The sequence below is a fragment of the Telmatherina bonti genome (genome assembly GCF_933228915.1).
Source record: "Telmatherina bonti genome assembly, chromosome: 13".
In the NCBI taxonomy this organism is placed as follows: Eukaryota; Metazoa; Chordata; class Actinopteri; order Atheriniformes; family Telmatherinidae; genus Telmatherina; species Telmatherina bonti.
In genome coordinates this window covers 25202769-25228345 of record NC_136611.1, presented here as the reverse complement: position 1 = coordinate 25228345, position 25577 = coordinate 25202769, and the positions used below count along the sequence as shown (strand labels likewise).

General features: G+C 39.4%; 2 protein-coding genes across 2 annotated transcripts in view; one reads left to right on the top strand and one right to left on the bottom strand.

Moving 5' to 3' along the window:
* Positions 1–3147: 3147 nt before the first annotated feature.
* adra1aa (adrenoceptor alpha 1Aa) lies at positions 3148–15311 on the top strand (the record flags this gene model as incomplete). The annotated part of the gene is made up of 2 exons (XM_079251070.1): positions 3148–4024; positions 14770–15311. 2 exons carry the CDS (start codon positions 3148–3150, stop codon positions 15309–15311), a joined length of 1419 nt encoding a protein of 472 aa, XP_079107196.1.
* A 5580-nt stretch (positions 15312–20891) lies between these two features.
* The window catches only part of LOC306764048 (dihydropyrimidinase-related protein 2-like), a gene marked incomplete at its 3' end in the record, with an annotated part of 6355 nt that continues 1669 nt past the window's right edge, over positions 20892–25577 (bottom strand). The window contains exons 2-14 of the mRNA XM_079251067.1: positions 24649–24737; positions 24340–24524; positions 24012–24176; positions 23732–23793; positions 23514–23594; positions 23362–23430; positions 23138–23258; positions 22902–23058; positions 22528–22669; positions 21713–21883; positions 21368–21547; positions 21074–21275; positions 20892–20983 (exon numbers count right to left, since the gene is read on the bottom strand). Of these exons, the coding sequence (XP_079107193.1) occupies positions 20892–20983; positions 21074–21275; positions 21368–21547; positions 21713–21883; positions 22528–22669; positions 22902–23058; positions 23138–23258; positions 23362–23430; positions 23514–23594; positions 23732–23793; positions 24012–24176; positions 24340–24524; positions 24649–24737 (1716 nt within the window). The remainder of the gene's footprint in view (positions 20984–21073; positions 21276–21367; positions 21548–21712; positions 21884–22527; positions 22670–22901; positions 23059–23137; positions 23259–23361; positions 23431–23513; positions 23595–23731; positions 23794–24011; positions 24177–24339; positions 24525–24648; positions 24738–25577) is intronic.

Sequence of the window (25577 nt, the reverse complement as noted above, 5' to 3'; positions counted from 1 at the left end):
AAATGTAACAAGTCAAAAAAGATGATGGTGTTTACAGGAACTGCTCGCTGTGATAAACACGTAACTCTTTTAATTATCTTATGGGCATTATCACCAGCCTTCTTCCTGTACTTGAGTGGGTGGAAGAAGCTCTGAGGTGCTGTGTTAGGATTGCTACTGCATGCGGGCTTTGCTGCATTGTGCCAACACAGCAGCTATCCTAAAACATAAAAGTCAGTCAAACATGGTAAACATCTGAACATGCAGTGCTGAGGTCTGTGGGGCATAGATGGAAAAGGTCACTAAGTGGTTAATGGTGTGTGGTGAGGAAGAGTGGAGGGAAGCACTACAGACTTGTGGTGACTGTATAATTCCTCCACTCTTTTTATACTGAGACAGTGAACAGATAGATAGATAGATAGATAGATAGATAGATAGATAGATAGATAGATAGATAGATAGATAGACAGATAGATAGATAGATAGATAGATAGATAGATAGATAGATAGATAGATAGATAGATAGATAGATAGATAGATAGATAGATAGATAGATAGATAGATAGATAGAGACAGAGACAGAGAGACAGAGAGATAAATAGAACGGACTCAGATGAACTTTTAATTCCAAACTCCAACAAAGCAGCTTAACAAAATCCAAACTTTGTCAACAGGACCTCACTACTGCTCTCATTTAATCTACATTTATTTAATCTGCACTGGCGAGATTAATTTCACATCTGTCAAAGTGAAGGAGTTCGTGTTCATGATGACACATTATCTTACCAGGTCAAGACGAAAGACAATCAGTGTTGCATGAAGATCAGCACCCAATGACACAACACATTTAAATGAGCACCTGATTTATGCATATTCTGGTTGTAAAGAGTCAGAACTGAGTATGGTTATTAAATCTTTTTACAAAAAACACTTTTCTTTTTCTTCAGTTCTTTGGACCACAACTCTTGTTTATTCTCTAAATACCCTTTTTAAGCAGTAAGTAACACAATTACACCAAATAGATCAAAATGCAATTTCTATAATAAAAATCCTAACTAATTTTGTTTTTCATGGCTTTTGCTGTTCAGCATATTAACACACTTGATTTTATTAAATTCCTACACTGTGAATGGTTTACTGCTGGATGTGACTCTTGGGTATATTGAACATTGCTCTTACTTTGGGGGACATAAAAAAACACTCTTAGTTGGCAGGGTCAGAAAAAGTGACTGCTGTTCACACCTCGGTATTTGACATGTTCTTCTGGCACATTGTGACAAATACATATCAATAATTGATGCGGTACTCATACTGTGGCCATGTTGGTTGCTGTTGCAGAAATGTCGAATAGTATGTTGAGTACCGTACAGAATGATCAAAATTCTGATAAACACAATAACAAAGAAAAATTCAAAATATGGATGAAAATGTATTACTTTAGCGATGACTCAAAAAATAAACCAAACCAGACATATAATGTCTTTTACAATCAGACATGAGTTAAACATGACCCACACATCATGTTTGGCAAAAACAAATCCTTACAATACCAGATAACTACAGAAGGTCTACAGACAATACGAAGAATCCAAAGTCTTAGTTAAAACTTGCAACCAGCAAATTTCCTCAGAATGCAACAGCTTTAAGCTTCTGGTGTTATACAGTAATACTGTCTAGCAGACATTTGGGAGAGAAAAATATACACCCTGACTTCATCTAAAGGTCAAAACATCTCCATAAAAATCCCCTGAATATATTAATTGACATTCCAAATATTTTCCCTAAAATAAAAATGATTAAACCATGGCAGTTATTGATCTCTGTCAATTTTTTTTTTTGTTTGTTTTAAATATACATCTATGCAGACTTTATTAGATTTTTATTAAATCTGAACAACATCAATGATTTTCTGACTTTAAAAGGATGCATGCAAGACATAACTCAAACATACATAGTTCATCTACTCTTGGCTCCTATTTGTTATTTCACAAGACGTGAGAATGACATTATTGTTATTTAGTTGCACATTTCCCCAACATGTCAAAGTGCTATGTGAATTTAAAAGTAAAAACTGAATGACACAACATTTGATCACATCCATATAAAAAAGCTGGTCTTGTCGAGATGGGTGATATTGATTTATTTAAAAGTGAGATTAAGAGCAAGGTCAAGCTTATCTTAGTGTACTGTAGGTCATATGCAGATCATATTAGCATCACAAAGCAGTGATGAAGGATACTGTTGCATTGCTGACATGCCAGCAGTTCTTGGTCAACTCAAACTTCAACAGAGATTTCATTGTGCAACGTTTCCTAAATCTGTAAAAATGTGAAAATGGTCAACAACCAACAAGTTTCCTTATTCCTTTACCTCATATTGTGTTTAGTCAATAACTGAGATGAGTCTGTGGTCACATTGATCTCACAGCTGTAGTTCAGACATCATTTCTCACTGACAGCTGCTGTAGAGTTGAACAGCAAATGAAATGGAAAAGAAAAGAAAAAACTGCAAACCAAACAATAGGCAAAACAAGGGGGGATGCTTTTGTGTTTTGTTGCTGTTTGGTGGCTGTCTCAGTTCTCTCAAAGCACTTTCTTTTGTCTCTCTCTTTTCAAAGGCACTGGATGATGTCTCTGTGTGCTGATGCTGAATATGCCTCTACGTTCAACAGGAACAGCCTGGATGTTGACTGTTCACCTCCCAGTCTGCCCAGTAAAGCTCTTTCCAATTCCAGCTTTCAATACAACAGATTTAAAGTTTTGGTCCAAAGACAAATATTTGTTCACAAGAGCATGCAAAGTACACCGGTCTTAGCTTATCCTTTATGTTTTTCCTAACTGGCCTTGCACTAGCTGCTTAACATCAGTGGTTATAAAGCTTAATTTCCAAGAAGGAATATTAATTTAACACAGTAGGTGTCATTTGCATATCATACAGCCAACATTGCCAGCACAATGGCTCATTTGCCCGAGGCATCATCATTCAAAATATGTTTTGACAAGACAGGCTTAATGTGAACATAACAGCTTTTGTCATAATGCCCCGATGTCCCTTCTCTCCAGTCGTAAGCTTCACTAAGTGTGTTGTTTAGCTTTCCTGCACTGTACAGTATTGAGTATCGGTGTCCTATTGTCAAATTGCCAGCTAGTAGTTCTTGTGCCTGACAATATGACCCCAACTTCTCTGACACAGAACTGCTCCAACTGCAGCCAGGTTTTACCGCCAGAGCTCAATGTGGTCAAGGCAGTGGTTTTGGGCATGGTTCTTGGCATTTTCATCATGTTTGGAGTTGTTGGGAACATCCTGGTAATCCTCTCTGTGGTTTGTCATCGACACCTGCGTACAGTCACATATTATTTTATAGTTAACCTGGCAATAGCAGACTTGCTGCTGAGCTCCACAGTGCTACCCTTCTCTGCCATCTTTGAAATCCTGGATCGCTGGGTTTTTGGACGGGTTTTTTGTAATGTTTGGGCCGCCGTGGATGTGCTCTGCTGCACAGCCTCCATCATGAGCCTCTGTGTGATCTCTGTGGACCGCTACATTGGAGTCAGTTACCCTCTGCGGTACCCAGCTATAGTGACAAAACGCAGGGCTCTGCTGGCTGTGATGCTACTATGGGTGCTGTCTGTCATCATATCTATTGGACCTTTGTTTGGCTGGAAAGAACCAGCACCAGAGGACGAGTCCATCTGCAAGATCACAGAGGAGCCAGGTTACGCAATCTTCTCAGCTGTGGGCTCCTTCTACCTCCCTCTTGTCATCATACTAGTCATGTACTGTCGGGTTTATGTAGTAGCTCACAGAGAGAGCCAGGGCCTGAGGGAAGGCCACAAGACGGAGAAGTCAGACTCAGAGCAAGTGATTCTCAGGATACACCGTGGAAACACAACTGCATCAGAAGATGAAGCCCTTCGCAGCCGTACACATTTCGCACTGCGACTCCTCAAGTTCTCACGAGAAAAGAAGGCTGCCAAGACCTTAGGCATCGTGGTTGGCTGCTTTGTCTTGTGTTGGTTGCCATTTTTCCTGGTGCTGCCTATTGGTGAGTATTTCCATGTTTACCTTTTATGTGATTCCTTATTTTTATCAGTAAAATTATGTTTAACTTGTCCACCATTGTGACTTGGTATGATAGGCATATCCTTATCACTGGATCAGTTTTTGTGTTATACTTCTAGATGGGCTTCATTCATACCAGATAAATGAATGATATGAATGATGCATAAGAGCTGGTCCAGTACTGACCTAGGTCTGGGTGCAAGAAATCCAGATCCAGCCAAAATTCAGATCACCCCTCAGGGTCCATTGTCTGAGTCTTACACCCTAAACGTTAACATCCTACACCCAAATAACAGCAGAATTGCATATGATTATCAGCTCAGAACTGGCTATATTCTGAGTTTTAACAGCAACAAAGCCAAGTGTATTTACATTTGGCCACAGTATTATTCAGATGGCTGCCTTGGATCTTGGCATAACTTAGATCTAAAAACAGGTGGACAGCTGCACAGGCTCTCTTCCAAACTAACAAATTAAGAAGCTTTTTTAATCCCCTGAAAGAGTAAGAAAGGCAGTGTTTTTGTAGGAGTTTGTTTAGTGGATAATTATTGGCTGACTGCTGTATCCTCCCCCAGTCCTCAGTAAACAGTATTTAGGTTGTCATTCAAATTTCAACACTTTAGAGCCAGAGCCACTATCACCCTGTGTGCGTGTGTGTGTCTGTGTGTTTGTTGAAAAAGCTGTGTAGTAAATAAATATACTGTATAATGAAACCGTTCATTTTCTGAAATGGCTGTATTGTTTTGAAACAGCACAGGAAAACTAAGAAAAAAGCATTAAGACTTATTTACTTCATCACCTAAATTTACATTGGTCAGACCACTTTTAAAGCACTATTTTTAGGCATTAATTAATTTTACAGGACAGTTTATTGATTTATTCTGCTGCCAAATTTTTAAGTGCCTACAAATTTAATGGTGATCATGTTAATTGAATTGCTCCTTTGAGGATCACACTGAGGTTATTCGCATTCAGACGAGCCTTGTAACCTCCTGAGCAACGTACAGAAGTAAATGTCAGGTTTGGCATTCTATAAATAGGCTTCAAGAGTCATTCATATCACTGATCTCCACCTGTCCACCTTATCTGTAAGTAAAACCCCAGAATTTCTGACAAACATACGTTTAAAGTGCTGGCCTGTGCATCAGGTGTCAAATCATTTCTGCCCCTGCTTCTTCTCCCTGTTGTGTTTGTGTCTCAATTCATCTGAGTGCTACTGCATCGGTGACAGATAAACCCATCACACTGGAGTCAGATCTTATAAAATGTTTCTCCCAAGAGCACAAAACCTGATGCAAACCAGCTTGAAGGAAATAATAACAAGGCTTGCCAACCTTGTGTGAACTATACGGTATGTGTTGTCAATGATACGAGTCTGAAATCTGAATCAAGCGGATATGAGATGTGCCACAGCTCTCACAGCTCCTGCATGTTTTCTATTTATTCCATGCTCTCACGCTTGTAAATATAGCTACTACCATTTGGTTCAGTTCTTTCCTGTCTAAGAAAGGAGTAAAATCCTCCTGAGCTTACTAACGCTTCTGTATTAACACTGGCATCACTCGCCACATGTGTCTGTGGATAATGGATTTAGCAATGAGTCACCAAGCAGTGGTCTAATTTTGACACATAACTGGACAACCCGTGATTGTCTCATTTAGTCTGATGCAGAAGACACTATTATATTATCACAGAAAATACACTATAGGACTTTGATTATGGCAGTAATTTGGTCTTACTGTTGTTAGGCTTTGTCTTTATGGTTGTTGACTCTCCTTAACATTTCAGAATCGCCTCTCCAGGATTAATGAGAAGTTGCTAATTAAGAGAAAACTTTCACTTGATGCCTCTATGGCTTATTGCATTATAACCATAGATTGCATAGTGACTATGGAATAATTGCTACTGAGCATAATTTCAGTCTAAAATGCTTCTGTCAAGCTTAGTAATTTTTTTATTATCTGTTTAATTTTGATGTCTTCATATGTATTTGTTTCAGTTCATTGTTAACATCATAATTAATCTCATCAAAGGTCATTGACGTATTAATTCCCTATATGAATAGCTGAGCCAGCCAACAGCTATTTAACAGTCATGCCTATTTTCAAGTTATTGGGTGTGTAGGCTGTAATTGGCAGTAAAAACGTTGCAGTAACCTACACCCACTTAAGACTCTTCCATTATATGTTTTCCAGTTGGAAGGAAAAAGTCTCTCCAAGCCTGAGAGGGATGCAGCTTTAAAGCAACAATGACGTGCACCTAGTGTTGCCATTCAAGTTACTTGGTTATTTTTATTTCACCCATCAGTCACTGTGTCAACTTCTGCACTATATTTATGGGCCTACTTTGTGTGATTTATTATATTCAAGACATTATATTTGAAAATCATAACTGTGGCATATGACCTTCATCTTCTGGAGAGTGGAGTTGGTAAGGATACAGCATTGCATTATAATAACTGTTTTTATGGACCTTCAACATGTGTATTATCAGTAAAGTTGAACAGAGTAAAACTAGAGGAAAAACAGGGAGGTTATGCTGATGTGAACTCATTATTATCCCTAACATTTGTTTGTCATTATATCATTTCAGTGTATTCTTACTACTTGTTTGTAGAATATTGTGCAAAAGGATATGCATGACATTTTGTCCATTTTCTGCGTATTTCTAGCAAAATATGCCTGTACATTCATTTATCCCATTTACAGTTTTAGTCAGAAAAACGTGACAACAAACTGCATAATATCCACTTACTTAACAAAAGGTTTTGAGAAAAAAAATGTATCTTCTTGAAAAACTATAACAGTTTTGCTCTCTACTAATGTAATTTTTCATCTGACCATTCATTTTCTTCCACTCATTTGATGTTGGGTGGTAGGAGTGGTAACCCAGACTTTCCCTTTTCCCAGCCACCTCTTCCAGCTTCCCCAGATCCTCCTCCCAATGGGACGTGCTCAGACACACCTCATTAGAGAGGTGTCCAGGGACAGTGAATGTAGCTGTGTATTCTGATGTTAACAATTGAATTGTTAAATTGGTTCAAATATGGACCCTGTGACGGACTGGCGACCTGCCCAGGGTGTAGCATGCCTTTTGCCCAGTTATTGCTGGAATAGGCTCTAGCTTCTATGCGACCCTGAATCAGACTAAGTGGTTAAGAAAATGAATGGATGGATGGATGTTCAAATATGAATCTATATTTGGCAGTGCCCCCAACTGGGGGGATAGAACAAGAGTAATTACATGATAGCTCAGGTCAAGAGCGCTCAATAAAAGTTGGTCCCATGTCTTTAGCCCCTTTTGTTAGCTTTTAAATATGTTTTGAGGTCAAGATTAAATTGTCAATTCTTCAAAAGAGAAGACATGTTTCATTGACAGAGACCTTCAAAAGCTTAGTATGTTTTGTGAGTATGCTTTAGGTTTTGTTTTGTTTTTCCCGGGGAAGCATATTCTAAAACAAGTCACCTTTAAAATTTTAATATTCACAGTCTAAGGGATTCATATAAGCTTAAAAGAATGCCCTAAATGCTGGATTTAGGGTAATTACACAATCTATGGTTCAGAATCAGAGTTAAATCAAAGATTGGCAAATACACTACTCACAAAAAGTTAGGGATATTTGGCTTTCAGGTGAAATTTATGAAAAATGCATTATGTTCATGCTACAGTGATATATCATAAAAGTAAGACATTTAAGTAGAAGGATGCACTACTGATTTCCTCATCTCAAAAATTCATTCAACACAAAAGGTAACAACAATGGTAGTTACACCACAACAAAAAATCTGAACGTCTCAATATCTCGTCATGTGCCCTTGAGCATCAATTACAGCTTGACAACGACGTCTCATGCTGTTCACAAGGCAACTTATTGCCTGCTGAGGCATGGCATCCCACTTTTCTTGAAGGGCAGCCCTCAGGTCATTGAGGTTCTGGGGTGCAGGGTTTCGAGCCTCTACACGACGGCTCAGCTGATCCCACAGGTTTTCAATGGGATTCAGGTCTGGAGAGAGTGCAGGCCATTCCATTTGAGGTACACCAGTCTCCAACAGCCGTTCCCTGATGAGCAGGAGCATTGTCGTCCATGAAGATGAAATTAGGCCTGTGCTGTTCATGTAGGGGCACAATCACTGGATTAATGATGTTATTCAGGTAGTATGGGCTTGTCACTGTACCATTCACAAAGTGTAGGGCAGTTCTGTACCAAGTGGACACCCCTGCCCACACTGTAACACCGCCACCACCGAAAGCTGGCCTGGTGACAACAGTGGCTGATGCATAGCGCTCTCCCTGACGTCTCCAACATCGTTGCCGGCCATCATTTCTGCTCAGTGTGAATCGACTTTCATCAGAGAACAGCACTGAGGCCCACTGGTTCCTCGTCCAGCGTAAATGCTCCCTGGCCCATGCAAGACGATGATGCCTGTCCCTGGTGGTGTGGTCAGGTACCCGTGCAGGTCGTCTAGCACGCAGACCACGCTGATGTAAACGGTTTCGAATGGTCTGACGGGACACTTGGGTGCCTCTCACCTCTCTTAAACGTGCCTGGAGTTGAGTGGCATTCATCATCCGGTTTCTCAGGGCAGTGTTCACAATGTAGCGGTCATCAGTACGGGATGTGGCCAAAGGACGTCCACTTCTAGGCCTTTCTGTGACTCTTCCAGTCTCTCGATATCTCTGTTGCAACCTGCTGATGACACTCTGTGACACTCCAAGCTCAGTGGCCATTTCTGTCTGAGAACATCCTGTTTGAAGCATCGCAATGGCAAGGGACTGTTGTTCCATTGTTAGGTGTCGTCTTGGTCTCATGATGTCAAAATGTGAACAGCATGATGAGGACAACTGTTTAAACACCAGCTCTAATTGAACCAGGACATTTATTGGTCAATTCAAGGATCACACACCTGCCGTGATTTTTGCCGTTAAGCTCCTTGTTAGAGAACAGCAACTTGTGCAAAATTTGTTGAAACATTTAACAGTAGGACATGTGCATTTAAAAGCTTAAAGAAGATCACATTAAGTTCACCTGTACAGGTTTGAATGCATTTTAGGCTTGTTGTGAAATTTCACCCAAAAGCTGAATATCCCTAACTTTTTGTGAGTAGTGTATATGCAATAGCACAGGCTACCATTTCAATGACTGCTCAGAAACGTGAGAAAATAAATTAGTCAAATTGAAGTGGAAAAGGATGTAAACACTACAGAAGGCAATATCATGTAGCTTTTAAACTGGACATAAAACAGTTTCAGTATTTGTGAACTGTTGAGGTTTTAATGCAAGGGACTAAGTTCAGGTGAATTAAATAAGTTGAAGGAAAGCAGGGTTTAATTAGGGGTGTAGTCTAAAGATCTCTGTAATCCTATATTGTTCATGTCTTCATAGTAATAGTTCAAGATTTGATCTGCACTGATGGCTTTTTCAACTATTCCTGCAGCTAAGTGTAATTTTGAGTTGCCATTGTGACGTGACCCAATACCGCTGGTCGATAGTAATTTGACATGGTACACAGCCTATTGACAGCAGCCAGCTCAAAACAAAACTGGAGAGTACCATGCAGATAACGCCATCTATAGCAACAATCCTATATGTTAAAGAAGCTTTGGAAATTTAAAAAAAAAAAAAAAGTTTTCTATTCCATAATTAATTTTTTCACAGTCAATTGTTAATTAGAAACAGCCTTTTGTAGTTTTAACTAGTTATTTATTCCTGAAAAATGAGGCCCTGACTGGATTACCATCAGATGAAATCAGAAGTGTGTGAATGCTGCTGGTCAGAGATACGGATGAATTATTAACGGACCACAGTCTCATATTATTGGGCGGATTACAAGTGAGAATACTGATTCAATCAAGAATATCTGAATCAGTAACCCATTGAATGGGAATGCCTCCTTGGTTGTTCAGCATGTTATCCATCCATCTATTTTCTTAACCGGTTAGTCCAATTAAAGGTTGTGTGTGTTGAAAGATCCTTCAGGTCCCAAAAATTCAGCCACACTCAAAGTGATGAAGGTCTTAGGTAAGGTTTACTAAATGACTGAGGTTCAGGGAGAAGACAAGGTCCAGTCCAGCAGGAAGTGGCAGCAGGCTTCTGCAAGCCTGTTGAATCCAAAATCCAGAGAGATGGTTGTTAGATAGGCATGGGTCATAACAGGAGGCAGAGATCAGCTACTTATCCAGCTGATATTCAGACCAGGAGTCCATGTCACAGGCTGAGAAGTATCCAACAAGGGTAAGGCAAGACAAGACAAGATAAATCCAGGGAACAAGACAGGGTCAAAGACAGGAATCTGGAGAAGAGACTGACTGCTGGATATTAAACAAGAGCTGCTCTGCTGACCATCTGGTAGGGAAACAGACACAGGAGAGGGTTTAAGTAGAGCAGGGAGCAGGTGAAGATGGTGCGCAATCAGAGAGCTCAGGTGGAGCAGATGAGCTTGATGAGGTGATAAAAATCCCAGCAGAGAAGCAACCATGACATCGTGGGGAAGCTGGATCGGCATGTTACTACTTGTTATTCCCGACATTAGCAGTGAAATGATAAAAGGAGAATGAAGTGTTCTTTTCAATCACATAATTGAAACAATCCAAGAGAAAGTAATCAAGTTTCATTCAAAATCTGATGGTGTAAAACTTTCAGAGTTTATCATAGTTATATCAGTTATGATCAATTATGATAAATATATATTAAATGTAATTCTGTATTTTTTGTTGTTATTTTGGAGCCAGAAAAGTCCTGCAGACAACACTACAGAGCCCCACCACTGATTTATCATTGCCCTGATGGGCTTAGGATTTTGTCTGACGCTCGAATATCCATGTATTATTTTTCACAAGAAATCATTTGAACAATGTGCAAGAGCTGCCTGATGAATTTCATATCAGTGAAGATGCAACTTTCATCATAGCCTTAAGTTTATAGATAAAATACCAAGGACACACCAAATTTACCTTTTATGATGGTGATGATTGAGGATAATGAATAATTTTTGGTTCATTTTTGCACCTAAATTTAAAGAACCCTTAAGTTAATGCTGGACAATGTTTATGACTTCACTTTTTCAAGTGATATTAACTACGATCAATGAAATAACAAAGAAAACACATTAAGAAACCCTGGTTTTACTGCTTGACACTAAATACTGGACTGACAAAACATGATTAAATCAACTCTGTGGCTTCCGGTTTCCTCAGAGGTTATAACACAGGGTGAGACAGGAAGCCACAAGATTTCCCTAAGATTTGATGGTACAATGGTTGAAGCAGAACACCAAGGTGCTGTTAAGCAGATCCAAACCACTGAAAATTCATAACTCCACTGCCAATGAAGTTGGGACATTGTGTAAAAGATCAATAAAAACCAAACCCAGTGATTTACAAATTCATTTTTAACCTATATTCAATTGAATATACTACAACAGCGTAGTCAAAGTCATCCCTCAAGGGCCACTGTCCTGCAGGTTTTTCATGTATCTCTATACCAACACACCTGGCTTCCCATAAATGGATCCAACAGCCGATGAAGTCTTGCGCAGTGAGTGATTAGTTTGAGTCAGGTGTGTTGGAACAGGGATACATGGAAAACCTGCAGGACTGTGGCCCTCTAGTACCAGCGCTGGACATGCCTGCACTACAAAGACAAGATATTTAATGTTCAAACTGATACATTTTATTGTTGTTTTTTTAAGCATCAACTTCAAAATGAGTAAATACTCATTTTGAATTTGATGCTTGCAGCACATTCCAAAGAAACTGGGATGGGGCAACAAAAGACTGGGAATGTCAAGGAATGCTCAATAATACCTGGAACATTTCACAGGCGAACTGGTTAACTGCAGACAGGCGAGTGTCATGGCTGGTTATAAAATAAGCATCCCCAAAAGGTTTAGTTATTCACATGCAAAGACGGGGCGGGGCACTCCACTTTGTTAATAACAGAGTGAACAAATAATCAACATTTTAAAACATATAAATTTCGAGGAATTTAGGGATTTCATAATCAACAGTCCATAATATCTTAAAAAGATTCCAAGAGCCTGGAGAAATCTCTGCAGGCTAAAAGCCAACACTAAATGTCCTTCGGTTCCTCAGGCAGCACTACATTAGAAAACAACATCAATTGGTAAAGGATCTTGCAGTGTGTACTCAGGAACACTTGTGGAAATATTGCCAGTTAACATAGTCTGTTGCTACATCTACAGTACAAGTTAAAACTATGCAATGTAAAGCGAAAGCCATTTTTCAACAACACCCAGCAACACTGCCAGCTTTCTGGATGCAAGCTCATCTGAAATGGTCTGATTTTAATAGTTAATAGACTATCTGGATTGTAATCAGCACCAAGTTCAAAAGTCAGCATCTGTGATGGTATGGGGCTGTGATACAGATGTAGGTAACTTGCACATCAGTAAAGCCACCAATAACGCTTAAGGGTACATACAGGTTTTAAAGCAACATATGCTGCTTTCCAAGTGACATCTTTTTAGGGAAGTCCCTGCTTATTTCACTAAGACAATGCCAAGCCACATTCTGAAATGTTACAACAGTGTGGCTGTGGCCACTAGACTGGCCCGCCTGAAGTACTGACCTGCAAATGTGTATCACATTACGACAACAGAGTTGCCTGATTGTTGAGTCACTGAAGCTGTACATCAAACAAGAAAGAATTCCAGCTACAAAGCTTCAACAATTAGTGTTCTCAGCTCCCGAACACCTATTGAGTGTTGTTAAAAGGACAGGTGATGTAACACAGTGGTAAACATGCCCCTGTCCCAGCTCATTTGAAACGTGTTGCATCAAATTCATATTGAGTGAACATTTGCAAAGAAACAATCAAATTTATTAGTTTAAATATTGAATATAGGATAGAAAGGATTTGCAAATCATTGTATTCTGGTTTTATTTTTTTTTTTAAACGACATCCCAACTTCATTTGAATTGAGTACAAGATAGGAAGGATTTGGTTGCAGCTCCACTGCAAAGCTGTTTTCACTGCACCAATCACAAATCCTCTGTTCTTTTTACTGTAAAACACCCCAGGGAGGATGACATTTTAACATCGACTTACTCCAGGCTACCCTGCAAATAATCCAGTAGCACTGGCTGGTCCCACTAGGGGACAAGCCCACCTGTGGGTCTGTTGAACTCTTGCAGGAAATTTTCATCAAAAAAATGTTCCCTTGTTATAAAACCATATAAACCCTAACAATCACAGTGAAATGTGATCTCTGAACTCTGAAATGTGATCGATGACACAGCGACAAAGAGCAGTAAGTAGATAAACTCCACTTGTATCTGTATTATCTATTTACATAATGCGACATTCCTGAAGGCAGCATAATGTTTTGAAGCTGTGAATCAGAGCTGGCTCAAGGCATAAGCCCCGCCCCATACCACCAAAACCACTTACAGTGTCAAGATTTAAGACTGATTTTTCTATTTTCCTTGTTTTATATATATATATATATATATATATATATATATATATATATATATATATATATATATATATATATATATATATATATATATATATATATATATATATATATATATATATATATGTATATATGCTCCTCTATGCGTGTTGGTATGTGTGTCTGAGTGTGTGTTGTGTGCATGGGATTGAATATTTTAATTTTGTATGACAATGACTGCTGTTTCAGACCGCATCAAATCCCTGGTTCTTTGTTCAGTTTTTATCTTTCCAATAATTCATATTTTTGTCATTGCATGATGAAAATCTCGGCAGCTACTAAAAAACGGTGCTCATAACAGAACCACCATGCATTATGCAACAGATTTATAAGGGTTTTATCAGTCAAGACATGTTGTTTGATTGGAAGTAACAAAAACTGAAGTTACAAAGGATTCCTTATTGACCTTGGACAACAAAACAATCTTGCACATGCAATTTTTCACCATTTTTAGTAAATTAAAAAAAGAAAAAAAAACAGAATCTACCAGGGATATTGGCAGAGATAAAATCAATCTTTGTGGTACAGCTAGGAGTAAGATATATGAGCAAGACAGGCACATAACTCCATCCATCCAGCTTCACATCACCATCTTATTTTCCAAAGTCTTCATTTTACCATCTGCAACAGCTAGCAAGAAAAAAGCATTTCAAAAGGCAGCTTCTCGCTTTTCACTTCTTAAAATAGATGACGGAGTGAACAATATAGCACAAGAACTCAGATATTAAATTAGTTTAACTGGCAGCTGCTGAGTGTGTGACAAGTCACCTACATTTACAATGACTAACCAGGCTGCATCTAATGTGCCTGTTAAGCCATTACCTGTGCTTCTTCATTAGAGAGTCCACTCACATTCATGAGTGGTTTCCCTAATCAAAAGCAGTACCAGTTATGACCTCCATATTATTTGAGCCCAAAGAGGGGACTTGGAATCTTAAATTAATTGTAAATGAGAGAAAACATAGTCATGAGCAGACAAATAAGTGCCACGATGTGACTGTGTAAAACTGCTGATTGTGCTCTTATTGATGATTAAACTAACAAACAGACATAAGAACAAATGGCAGCAGCTGTAAAATGACTGAAAGGGACTCAGACTTATATATATAAAGATGTTAAAACTCCTAAAAATGACCCTAATAATGATGTTGATTCCCTGCTGATTATTGTCTAGCTAAACCTCTATTGTGTTTACCTAAAAAGCTCCTTGTGTGGCAGTTTCTAGTGAAACGTGTGTCTTCTGTTTCTCCAGGCTCCATGTTCCCTGCATATAGACCTTCAGATACTGTATTCAAGATCACCTTCTGGCTGGGTTATTTCAACAGCTGCATCAACCCCATCATCTACCCATGCTCCAACCAGGAGTTTAAAAAAGCTTTCCAGAGTTTACTTGGAGTTCACTGTTTGAGAATGACTTCCAGACCACACCACCACCATCTGAGTGCAAGTCAAAGTCAAGCACAAGGTCACGGTCAAGCCCTTACTCTGAGCCTGGACAGCAGGGGGGCTTCCTGCAGACTTAGCCCCTCCTCCTCTATAGCTCTCTCCAGAACTCCTTCCTCAAGGGACAGCAGGGAATGGAAGGTCTTTTCTGGAGGTCCCATCAACAGTGGACCCAAACAAGCTGAAACAAGCAGAGCAAAAGTGGCCAAATTTTGCAACAAAAGCCTCCACAGAACCTGCTGCTGCATCCTCGGTGCTGGGACTCCCCCTCAAGATCCCCCTCCTGTTGGAGACCTTCCAACCATTAAGATCCACCAACTGTCCCTGTCAGAAAAAGGAGAGCCTGTATAACCACTGTAATCAGTCATCTATCAGTTATTACTCTCCTTTGGGGCAAAGATGAGAATCTATTTCATTTTCTTGTGCTGAAAGGGATGTTTTGAGATTTCAAAATTGAATATCTCAGCAGGGATGTCATTCCTTTACCTTTTTGTCTTATCTGGACATAAGATTGTTCGACAAATGGCTTCTATTAAAATTACTTTTCTGCTTTGTTAACCTCTATAATGCAGAATACAGCTTTGCAAAAGTTGAAATGAGGCTGTTTTTATCATATCAGAGAAAGGACAGAAAAATTAAGCTGAAGTTGTGGATGACCAACAGAGTGAAAGATCTTCAAATGTTTACATATTTTATATTACAGAAGAACAGTCTAAATAAATTTAAATAGGGACATTTAATCTGTTGCATGATCTGAAAACCATTTGAAGAATGCTGCTGCTCCTTTTGTTTCAGAAGTTTGCCGAATACTGTTCTTGTTGTGAAAGTAAATTTTGTGTACTATTTTATAAACACCTAATACCAAGGGACCTTAGCTACTTCAGTGTCACTTACAATAAATTTGTAAGACATATTCCCAAGAAAGGATCTGTGAGGATTTTTTTGGACTTCTGTTGTTATTTCATTGCTTTCTTCCTTTTTTTGTGCGTTTCACTCAATATATATTGCCTCTCAAAACATTTACCCACATTCCCACAATTTCATGTAACTGCAAGCAGTGCCAGATGGATGTCTTAATATACTTCTGGGGAATTTTAACTGACCTTGTGGTTGCTGGCCTCAATCCCGACTGACCCCAAGCCTCTTAAAAAATCCACCAGATTTAGAGATGTCAAGATAAGTCTCAGACATTCTCTCAGGCAACACTCCTCATTTTTAATAAGCAACTATATTTCTCTGCCTGGGCCTTTCTGAAGCTGCTGTAGTGGGTGTTTCTCAGTAAAACCCAAAGGCGAGAAACTTAGAGTGTTTAGTGTGAGTTCAAGAGTGCAAACTGTCTCCTGTTTACGCAAAAACATAAAAAGGGCAAGAGGACAACTGCTGCCAACTGTATCGATTTTTTATTTTTTTTTGCTGGCTACTCCCTCTGTGGAACCAAGATGTGCTCCGTTTCAGAGTGTGGGTGGAAAGATATGCAGCCAGCATCAGTGAGCCAGCCTCCCCCTCTCCAAGTTAAGATCAGTCATGGAAGTGGAGTCGACAGCTTACTGGGGGAGGGACGAGACAGAATGGTGGGAGAACATGCAAGTGTCCGTGTTGTCATTGACCTGTAAATCAGACTGTCTCTGCATACATGCCATTAGGAGAGAAAGAAGCAGCTCCAGTAATAAATTACAGATGAAACAGATCACCTAATTCAACCCCCTCCCGTTATTATCTCTCTTCATAGGAAGTGGTGTGATTCTGAAAAAAACCACAGCTGATAAATACCTGTGAGTGACACTTTATGGATCTATATTATCTTCCAAATGAAACGGCTGTAATGAATACCATAATTAGACCTAAAGCTTCACCACATACTGATGTAGAGTGCACCAGCACCAGTGTAAGAGCACCCCTGTGCACTCCATCAGACAACACTGCTTTTATCTTGGAGCATATTCTTATGTATTTGTGATGCATAAGAACTGTCACATTGTCACCATGTATTTGTGCAATTACTCTGAATAACAAACACCATAATTCCAGCTTTAGAGATAAGGTATTTATTGCAAACAGTCAATAAACATAGAAGATTGTGTACCACAACAGATCAATTATTAGAGAAAGTGTGGTTTTATACAAGCAGTCTCTGTGTTTCTATAGATTGAGAGCATAGCAAGAAGTGCTGGTGACTCATGCACACTCCCAAGAGACTTTAGTCATGTAAAACCTTGCAGATGTTTATTTATTTATCTCTTTTTTTCCAAAGCTTTCATCAGTGGGTTCAAGATGTTTATATTGGTAGATTCTGCTCTCCAGCTTAATCAGTGCTCTCATCGTGTCGAGTCCTAATTGGACAAATGTCAAACAGCCAAGAGGCATCACTCCAACTAATCACAGAACTTTGTTGATGTGTGCGCTCAGTGTGACGTTGCCATTGACTTGTTCTATTAACTCAACTGGCAGCATCCCTTTGGGTGAAGTGTACAGGATGCTGGAGTTTCAAAACGCTGCTCTTGAATTCAGCATCACAACTCTGTGTCTCCACCTAGTGTCAAATTCTATTCACCATGTCCACTGCTGGGATGCAGAATTATCCTTTCGAAATCATCATATCTTTCAATGAGGAGGTTATTTACAATTACTATATTAATACAGTTATTTGTGAGGCATCGTGTGAGACACTGGTGGGTTTTGTCCATACATTAAATTATTCAAATATAATTTATTGCTTTTAAATCCAGAGAACATTTTTATCTTTAAATGGAAGATGTTTTTTTTCTTCATGCTTAAGTGAATGTAAAATAGTACAATTTCCCACAAAATATTTAGTCTGCAACTGCTGTATCCCCATCAGTGAAAAAGTTTTAAAACAACAATCCTACAGAAAAATGTCCAACCATGACATTGGCCATATACATATAAGCTGAAGGATATATATATATATATATATATATATATATATATATATATATATATATATATATATATATATATATATATATATCCTTCTATTGACAGGTTCCAGACTGTCAATATCCCACACTCTGGGATATATATATATATATATATATATATATATATATATATATATATATATATATATATATATATATATATATATATATATATATATATATATATATATATATATATATATATATATATATATATATGTATATATATATATATATATCCCAGAGTGTGGGATATTGACAGTCTGGAACCTGTCAATATGTTTTATAGAAAACTGAGCAAAAATGGCAAATGTGACTGTGCACCTCAAAGCTGGGGTAGGTAATATTGGGGAGCCAACAATGTGTGAAAGTAGCACCCTGTCTTGGCGCTTCCCCCTATGGTTTTGCTGCTTGCATGATCCAAGGCTATTTTCTTACTTTCGCCAAGGAGGTTATGTTTTAATCAGCGATTATCTGTTTGTGTTCAAGGAAGCACTTCACCCAGAGTAAAAAAAAAAATGTCTCTGAGCAAGATTACCTACCCCAGCTTTAAAACAGTTACAGTGGGTCAGTGAAACATGCAATCGTGGAACATTGGATTTTCATTACAGGGAAAGAAAGTAATTTGACCATAGAAGATTAGGTTTCCAATAATAAACATTAATGGAGATACAGATGGGTGTTTATCTGTTTTCTAGTTAAGAACAATTCTGTGACTACCATTAAAGTTTTTTAATAATTTATCATACTTAAAAACCAACACAAATCTTCTTGGTAAAGTATCTGGTTTCTGCATGTTGCAAGAAGGACTTTGTGTCCTGAAATTAATCTTGCAAGTTTGGTAAACAGCTGGAAATGAAACAAGTTTTTTCCTTGTTTGTGGTAATTGCAGACGGGAGTCACCATGACTTGCTATAATTTGTAGGTAGAGAAAAAAGAGCACCAATATGCACTACTTTTTACCCTGAATGAGATCACCTACTTTAAGATAGAAAGGTTTTCATATAGGACACAGAAGCGACAGGTTTGTCTGTGTTGATCCCTCACTTCACAAGTAGATCCACTCCCCGCCCTTCAACATCTATATTTGTCACCCAATTACTGTTATTCATGTAGAAAATTAGAGGCTACAAGTTTATTTAAAATTTCATAGTTGATTAAAAAAATAAGCAACAAAAGTTTTATTTTTATTATTTTAATCCACTGAAGTCAACAAAGGTCAAATGCTGATAGGACTGATGATATCCCCCCACAATTCTGGCATCCTATAAAACATACATGAGCAAGAGTATCACACAAGGTGAAAGAGGGCAAACAACAGTGCTCAACATTACAACTTTGTTACTTTTTTCAAAGGATGTTCCCCAAAAGTTAATCACTTCACATTTTAACCTTTGCATACGAAACCTACATTTGACGAGCCAATGAGGAAGAAATTATGCTGTATTTTGTGAATGGTTGCACAGACAACCTGTGGTGGTTTAGTAAATACAGAAACTACTTTAAGTGAATCTGGTGTTCACAAGATTGGGCAAAAAAAGGTAGAGGTAAGGGCATGATATACAGTATCTGGTACTTCATTCACAATGCTAACATCAAGAACAGTGGACACATCATCAGCACACTGTGAGGGACTTCATATACATACAGAAACTTTTTTTCATCAGGTCTCCAAAATCATCATTTCACTTCTTTAAAGAGCCTTCATAGATACAGTGTGCTATCAATATCTTACACAACAGGCAGGCAAGTAGGTCAACATTTATTCTAAAACATATCCAAATACAAATTCAAAGTTACACGCTCACATACACGTTTACCATTTGGATTGTTACAGGTGCAAAACAATTTCTGTGAAAACTGGGTAAAATGGAGACTCTCCCCTGGCTGCTATTTACTACAAAGCTTTACATGACTACTGTTTCCATGCAGACATCATCTGCATCATATACAGCAAAGGTCAGATAGCACCAGGTGCAGAGAGGTTGTCGGCAAAACACTCCTATCAAACATCTTTGTAGCATCTATCTGTTATCTGAATGACAAATGCTGGTCTGATTATTGGAGGCTTGTTACCCTGACAACCTTTCAAAAAAACACAAAGAACAAAACACAAAGATGAAACAAGGGAATAGGTTCATGTTTCTCCAACAAAATGTCATGAGCCAGCCAACCCCCCCACCCCAAAGTTTCAGAGAATTGTTGAATGCGTGGTTTAACCCTGAAATACCCTTTGTTTTCCTTTCAGTGCAGTTAGATGCTTTTCAGAAATCACGTCATGAAACAAAACAAAGAAAAAGAAGAAAGTGCAGCTATAGCATGAAAGGAAGTCATGAGTGAATTGCTCAGCTGAGTACAGACCCAAAAACAAAAAAACAAGTACTGCAAAATTCAAATAAAACTTCAAAGCTCTTCAGAGATTTGAGACATTATTCTGTGGTCTAATCTTTCATGAGGAAAGTTTGGATTAATTACATCGCAACATTTGCAGTTAAAAGATCCCTGTTAGAGTTTACCAGCTAAAAATGGTTGTGTGATACATGACCACCAAAACATTCGAATATCTTGGAAAAGTATAGCACATATATAAACAACTGCATCTATTAATGAGTTCTCTTCCAGTTTTCTGATCCAACAGGGACAGCGAGGAGTTCAAACATGTACAGTAAACATTTTTTTAAAATGTAAACAAATGAATTAATAATAAAACATGATGTAAAAAAAAAAAAAAAAACAGCAAAAAAAGCTGCTTCAATTCACTTGATCCCTCCTCAACACTGGAATATGGCAGGAAAGATTAAACAATGTGGAATAGTGCTTTTTTTTTTTTTTATTTCTTTCATGATGAGATGGTGGTAGGGTGTGAATCAAAAATGGTCAGAAGGGGGAGTGCAAGGTGAGTCAGAGGTGATGAGAGATGTGATGTGACATTGGTATTTGTGGCCTCTGATCTCATACCGCCCAGCACCCTGGGTTCAGTCAAGAAATTAGCTTAGCCAAGGCTGGTGATGTTGGCTTTTCCACCAGGGGGCGCGACTATGCGTTGAGTGGTGCGACGTGGAACGTTGTCATCAATTTGGGCGCCTTTGAAATAAATACACAGGAAAACAAACTTAGCTGCCTGGCTGTGACACAAATTAGAAACAAGGAATTTAATTTTTGGTTTTTACTCACCAGACAGACTGAAGCCAGACTGGTGGAGGTTGCGAACTGGCTGTTGAGTGAACTGCTGTTGTTGCTGCTGCTGCTGCTGCTGCTGCTGCTTTGCAGGAGAAGTCTTCACTGAGGACACTGTTGATATCACCTTGGGAGTCGCAGTCACCTCACACACTGGCCCATCATACTGGCCCCTGGGAACTCCTCGCAGCTCTGTGAGCTACAAAGACAGACCAATTTATCAGACTACAAGAAGAAGAACAAAATTTCTCTACAAGCAGGAAAAGGCCAGTTCAGACAGGAGAGACTCACCCTGCTGCGAGCTTTTATCCTCTTGTACACGTGGTCTGGAAAAGGTTTACGGCTAATATAGCGCCCACATCCCTCTGTGGTGTGAAGGCTACCGTCTTCCAACACAATCTTGCCCTGGCTGATCACCACCAGGGGACCTCCACGCATTTCTGCCCCCTCAAAAATGTTATACTCAACAGCCTGGAAGAAGAACAGGTTTGATGATTACTCTCCCTCAATACGTAACAGAGCAGCTTTTACATGCTATAGAATACCAACCCATCACAAACAGTCGAAACAGTGGGATCTCAATATATCAAAAAACACTTGGACATAAGGAGCAAGCTCGGCTAAGTAATTACTGACCAAGTTGTGGCTCTTTGCGGAGATGATCTTCGTCATATCGGGGTCCCACAACACAAGATCAGCATCAGAACCGACAGCAATGCGGCCTTTGCGGGGATACAGGTTGAAGATCTTGGCTGCATTTGTGCTGGTCACTGCCACAAACTGATTTTCATCCATCTTACCAGCCACCTTTTACAGGAAACAAAAAACTGGAATCGGATGCAGCTGAATACACAAAGATTTACAAGTGTTCTGCACTAGGTAAAAGTGTGGACAATTATAGCCATTGGCCATAATGAGCAAGTGGGTTTATACTATTAGACTCTGTCAAGACTGCCCTTTGTTACCAATTCTTTTATCTCAATGCAGCTGAGGTGTTGAGAGAGTCTAGTTTGGTGTCCTCCAGATTGGATCTCTGCTTTTTGCAGATGATGTGTTTCTACTGGCTTCACCAGGCCATGATCTCCAGCTTTCACTGTAGAGGTTCACAGCAGAGTGTGTGGCAGCAGGGAATAAAATGAGCACCTCTAAATCCAACCCCATGGTTCTTAACCAAGGTTCAAGTATCGTGAGGTTTTGTTTACTAGAGAGGAAAGGATAGAGTGAAAAGTTAACATGCAGATCAGTGCAGTGTCTGCAATGATGCAGACTCTGCTTCAGTGTGTCCTGGTGAAAAAGAAGCTGAACTTCCTGCTCAGGCTGCTGCCCCACAACCTGACCCCAGATATGAGATGTGCAGTAGAAGATGGATGGATTGATTGATTGATGGATATTGTGTCCAAACTTTTCACTGATCCTGTACATAATTTTCTCTTTGGCTGCATGAAGCTTACCACACATTTGTCCCAGATTAGAGACATCCTCTCCTCAGTGCCATTGGTGCCCTCTGGAATCATGGTGAAGTTATCTTTGCCCACAGCACGCTGAGAAGTCTGGAAAGTGCAGTGAGCACTGCCAGTCACCTGCAAGTCCCCACTAAATAAGAAAGAAAGCAATTAAACATTTTTATTCTGTAATTGCAATACGTGTCATTTTGTTAAATTAACTTTATATATGAAAACTTCCATATTTATTTCCTACATTTAATAACTATGGATTAGATATTTGCAAAGGGTGTTTAATAATACATGTCAATACAGCACACAGCAGGAACACTTGTCATGTCACAGAGTTCCAGCTATCTTTAGGTCCCAGCGCCAGCACCTACCATGACAGCAGAGAGTTGAGGTAATCAGGGGTGGTGGGATCAGGACTGAGCGGTGGAGAGGTGACAAAAGATGCTGCCTTAGCCCAGTTCTTACTCCAGTAATGGGTACCATCTGTGCCCAAGCTGGCAGAAATGGGCTCTCCATAAACAACAGCACCTGTGGGAGCAGACAGGTTGATGTCAGCACAAAGTACAAGTATCCGGATCATTGGCAGAGCTAAATTTTCTCTTCTTACCCCTTTTCCTGGCGAGAGCAATGACATCAGCAGCACTTTTGCTCATCACCTTGGTGATGTAGAGGGGGCAGTTGGTCTGATTTGCTATAGTGATGGAGCGATTGACAGCCTCTGCCTCCACCTTCAGACATTGACAGGAAAACAGTGAGGCTTGTTCATTTATTCTTAACACAGTGTACTTTGAATGTACAATGTTACCTGATATGATACAGTAGGACTCTTACCTCCTCTGGACGACTGAGCACATGACCCTCAGGGCCTGTGATTCCAAGCTCTAATATACGTCTCTGCTCCTAAATATCCACACAAGGACATTATGATCCACAACGTGCTTAAAAACTGCTTATAGTGAAATTTGATTAAGAGGTTCTCTCACCTCTGCAACGATGTCTCCGTTCTCAGCATGTACTTGTGCAATGGCTCCGAGATCTCTGATGACACTGAAAACCTCATAGATCTACAAAAGTGTGAGAAACATCAGCCAGACAGCAGGGCAGTCTTCTGAAACAAACATGCCTAACAGCGTAGAAAAAATCTGCAATGACAGATGATGCTGGAGAGACTCCACTAACACTGAGCACACGCCAAGCATACCTGAGAGTCAGAAAGTTGGAAAACATCCTTGTAAGCCAAATACACCAGGAAAGAGTTGACACCTGAAGATAGAAATCATGAGAGAAAAAGGGCAAAGGGGAAATGAAAAGAGCAGAAAAAGGAAAATGCAAAGCGAAGGAAAAGGGAAAAAAAAGTGTAAAGCAGAAGTGCAGAAGTGTTTTCTTCCCCCTCCAGATCATTGAAAGAAGGCAGATTTTTTCTTAAGCGTCAAAGAAACACCACAGAGTGCATGAATAAGATGAAAACATTTCCTGCATACCATGATCCTTCACTAGGGTCTCCATTTCTTCTTGGGTGCCTCTGTTCCAGTCAGTGATGTCCACATGCAGGGAATAATCGCAACAGGATTTGCCATCAGCCCACTCTCTCCACTGTTTGAAAGCAGCCACAAGGCTGACACCAGGCTCTGGCAACACATGGTCAACTACAAAATACAAACAAGCAAGTTGATTTTTTTCTTCTTTTTTTGTACTTAGGCAGACTGTTAAATTAAATTACACGCTTGACAGCACGGACAGCTGCAGTGATATAATCACTACAACAAGAGCACGGTGTGTTAAACTGGCAGAAACGCATGCGGTGCATACTGATCATGGTTGTGCCTCCAGCCAGGGCAGCCCGGGTGCCCTGGTAGAAGTCATCTGCTGCCACCATGCCTCGGTCAGGCATCTGGAATCGGGTGTGCACATCAATGCCCCCCGGCATCACCATTCTTCCATGAGCCTCTATGATCTTAACTCCTCCTGGAACAATGAGGTTGTCCCCTAATTGCCTGAATGAAACAAAACAAAATGCATAGAAATGACTGAAGGACACCTGAAACCGATGCTCAATGCTCCAAAAATCACAGTGACAGGAGCATACCTTAATGCTGTTAATCTTAAAATAGAACTTACTTGATGACTCCATCCTCCATGTAGATATCGGCCAAGAAGGACTGATCATCATTGACTATTTTCGCTCCTTTGATGAGGAGACGGTCGCTCTATAAGGAGAAGACATGAATTTAAACATCACCTAGTTTATTTACTTTTCTCAGCATGAGAAACAGAGCAGGAGGCCATTTCTTTAATTATATACAGCCAATTCCCTAAGGTTTTGGTTTTTTTTTTTAAATAATCCAACGCTGAATATAATCAATTTTTTAAAAAATGTTTTAAAAAATTTTGTTGAAAAGAACCTTTGCTCACTTTTAGCATCTAATTTAGCTCTGTATATTGACTGCTTGGATTACTCTTTGGTCCAACCATAAATAAATTAATTAATTAATGGAAATGTAAGGGTAATAACCTGAGATCAAACCCCTGAGGTAAGTGTACAGATTTCTTGAGTGGCACAATTAGCTCCACCTGAATGAGATGAGAGGAGAGTGTACCAGGCTGGCCTACTTCCCCTACAGGCTTTCTGGGAGCTCTGAGGATTGAAATCAGAGCTAATGAAAAAACAAGTGGTATACTGTGAGGATATATATTTAGTTTTTAATTTCCAAAGTAAGCTGATAAGGATTACAGCAATGCATTTGAGAACATAAGTCATGGATGTATTGACATGATTCCATAGGCCACTGCTCTGCCATAAGTGGGTCACATAACCTGAGCCTTTTATGTGATGGAGGTCAGCAATGAGCAGCACACTCATTAGTTCAAATGAGTGTGTGTAAGATGACGTACTCCTTGGTGTGTTTTAGTGATGACTAACTCCTTAAAGTGATGTTATCAGGATGTAAAAGACATACAGTCCATATGCTGCTCCTTACAGTAAAAATGGCCCCCTGTGATTAATCCTGCAATGCACAGTCATTAAACTGAGCAGATTACGACAAGCT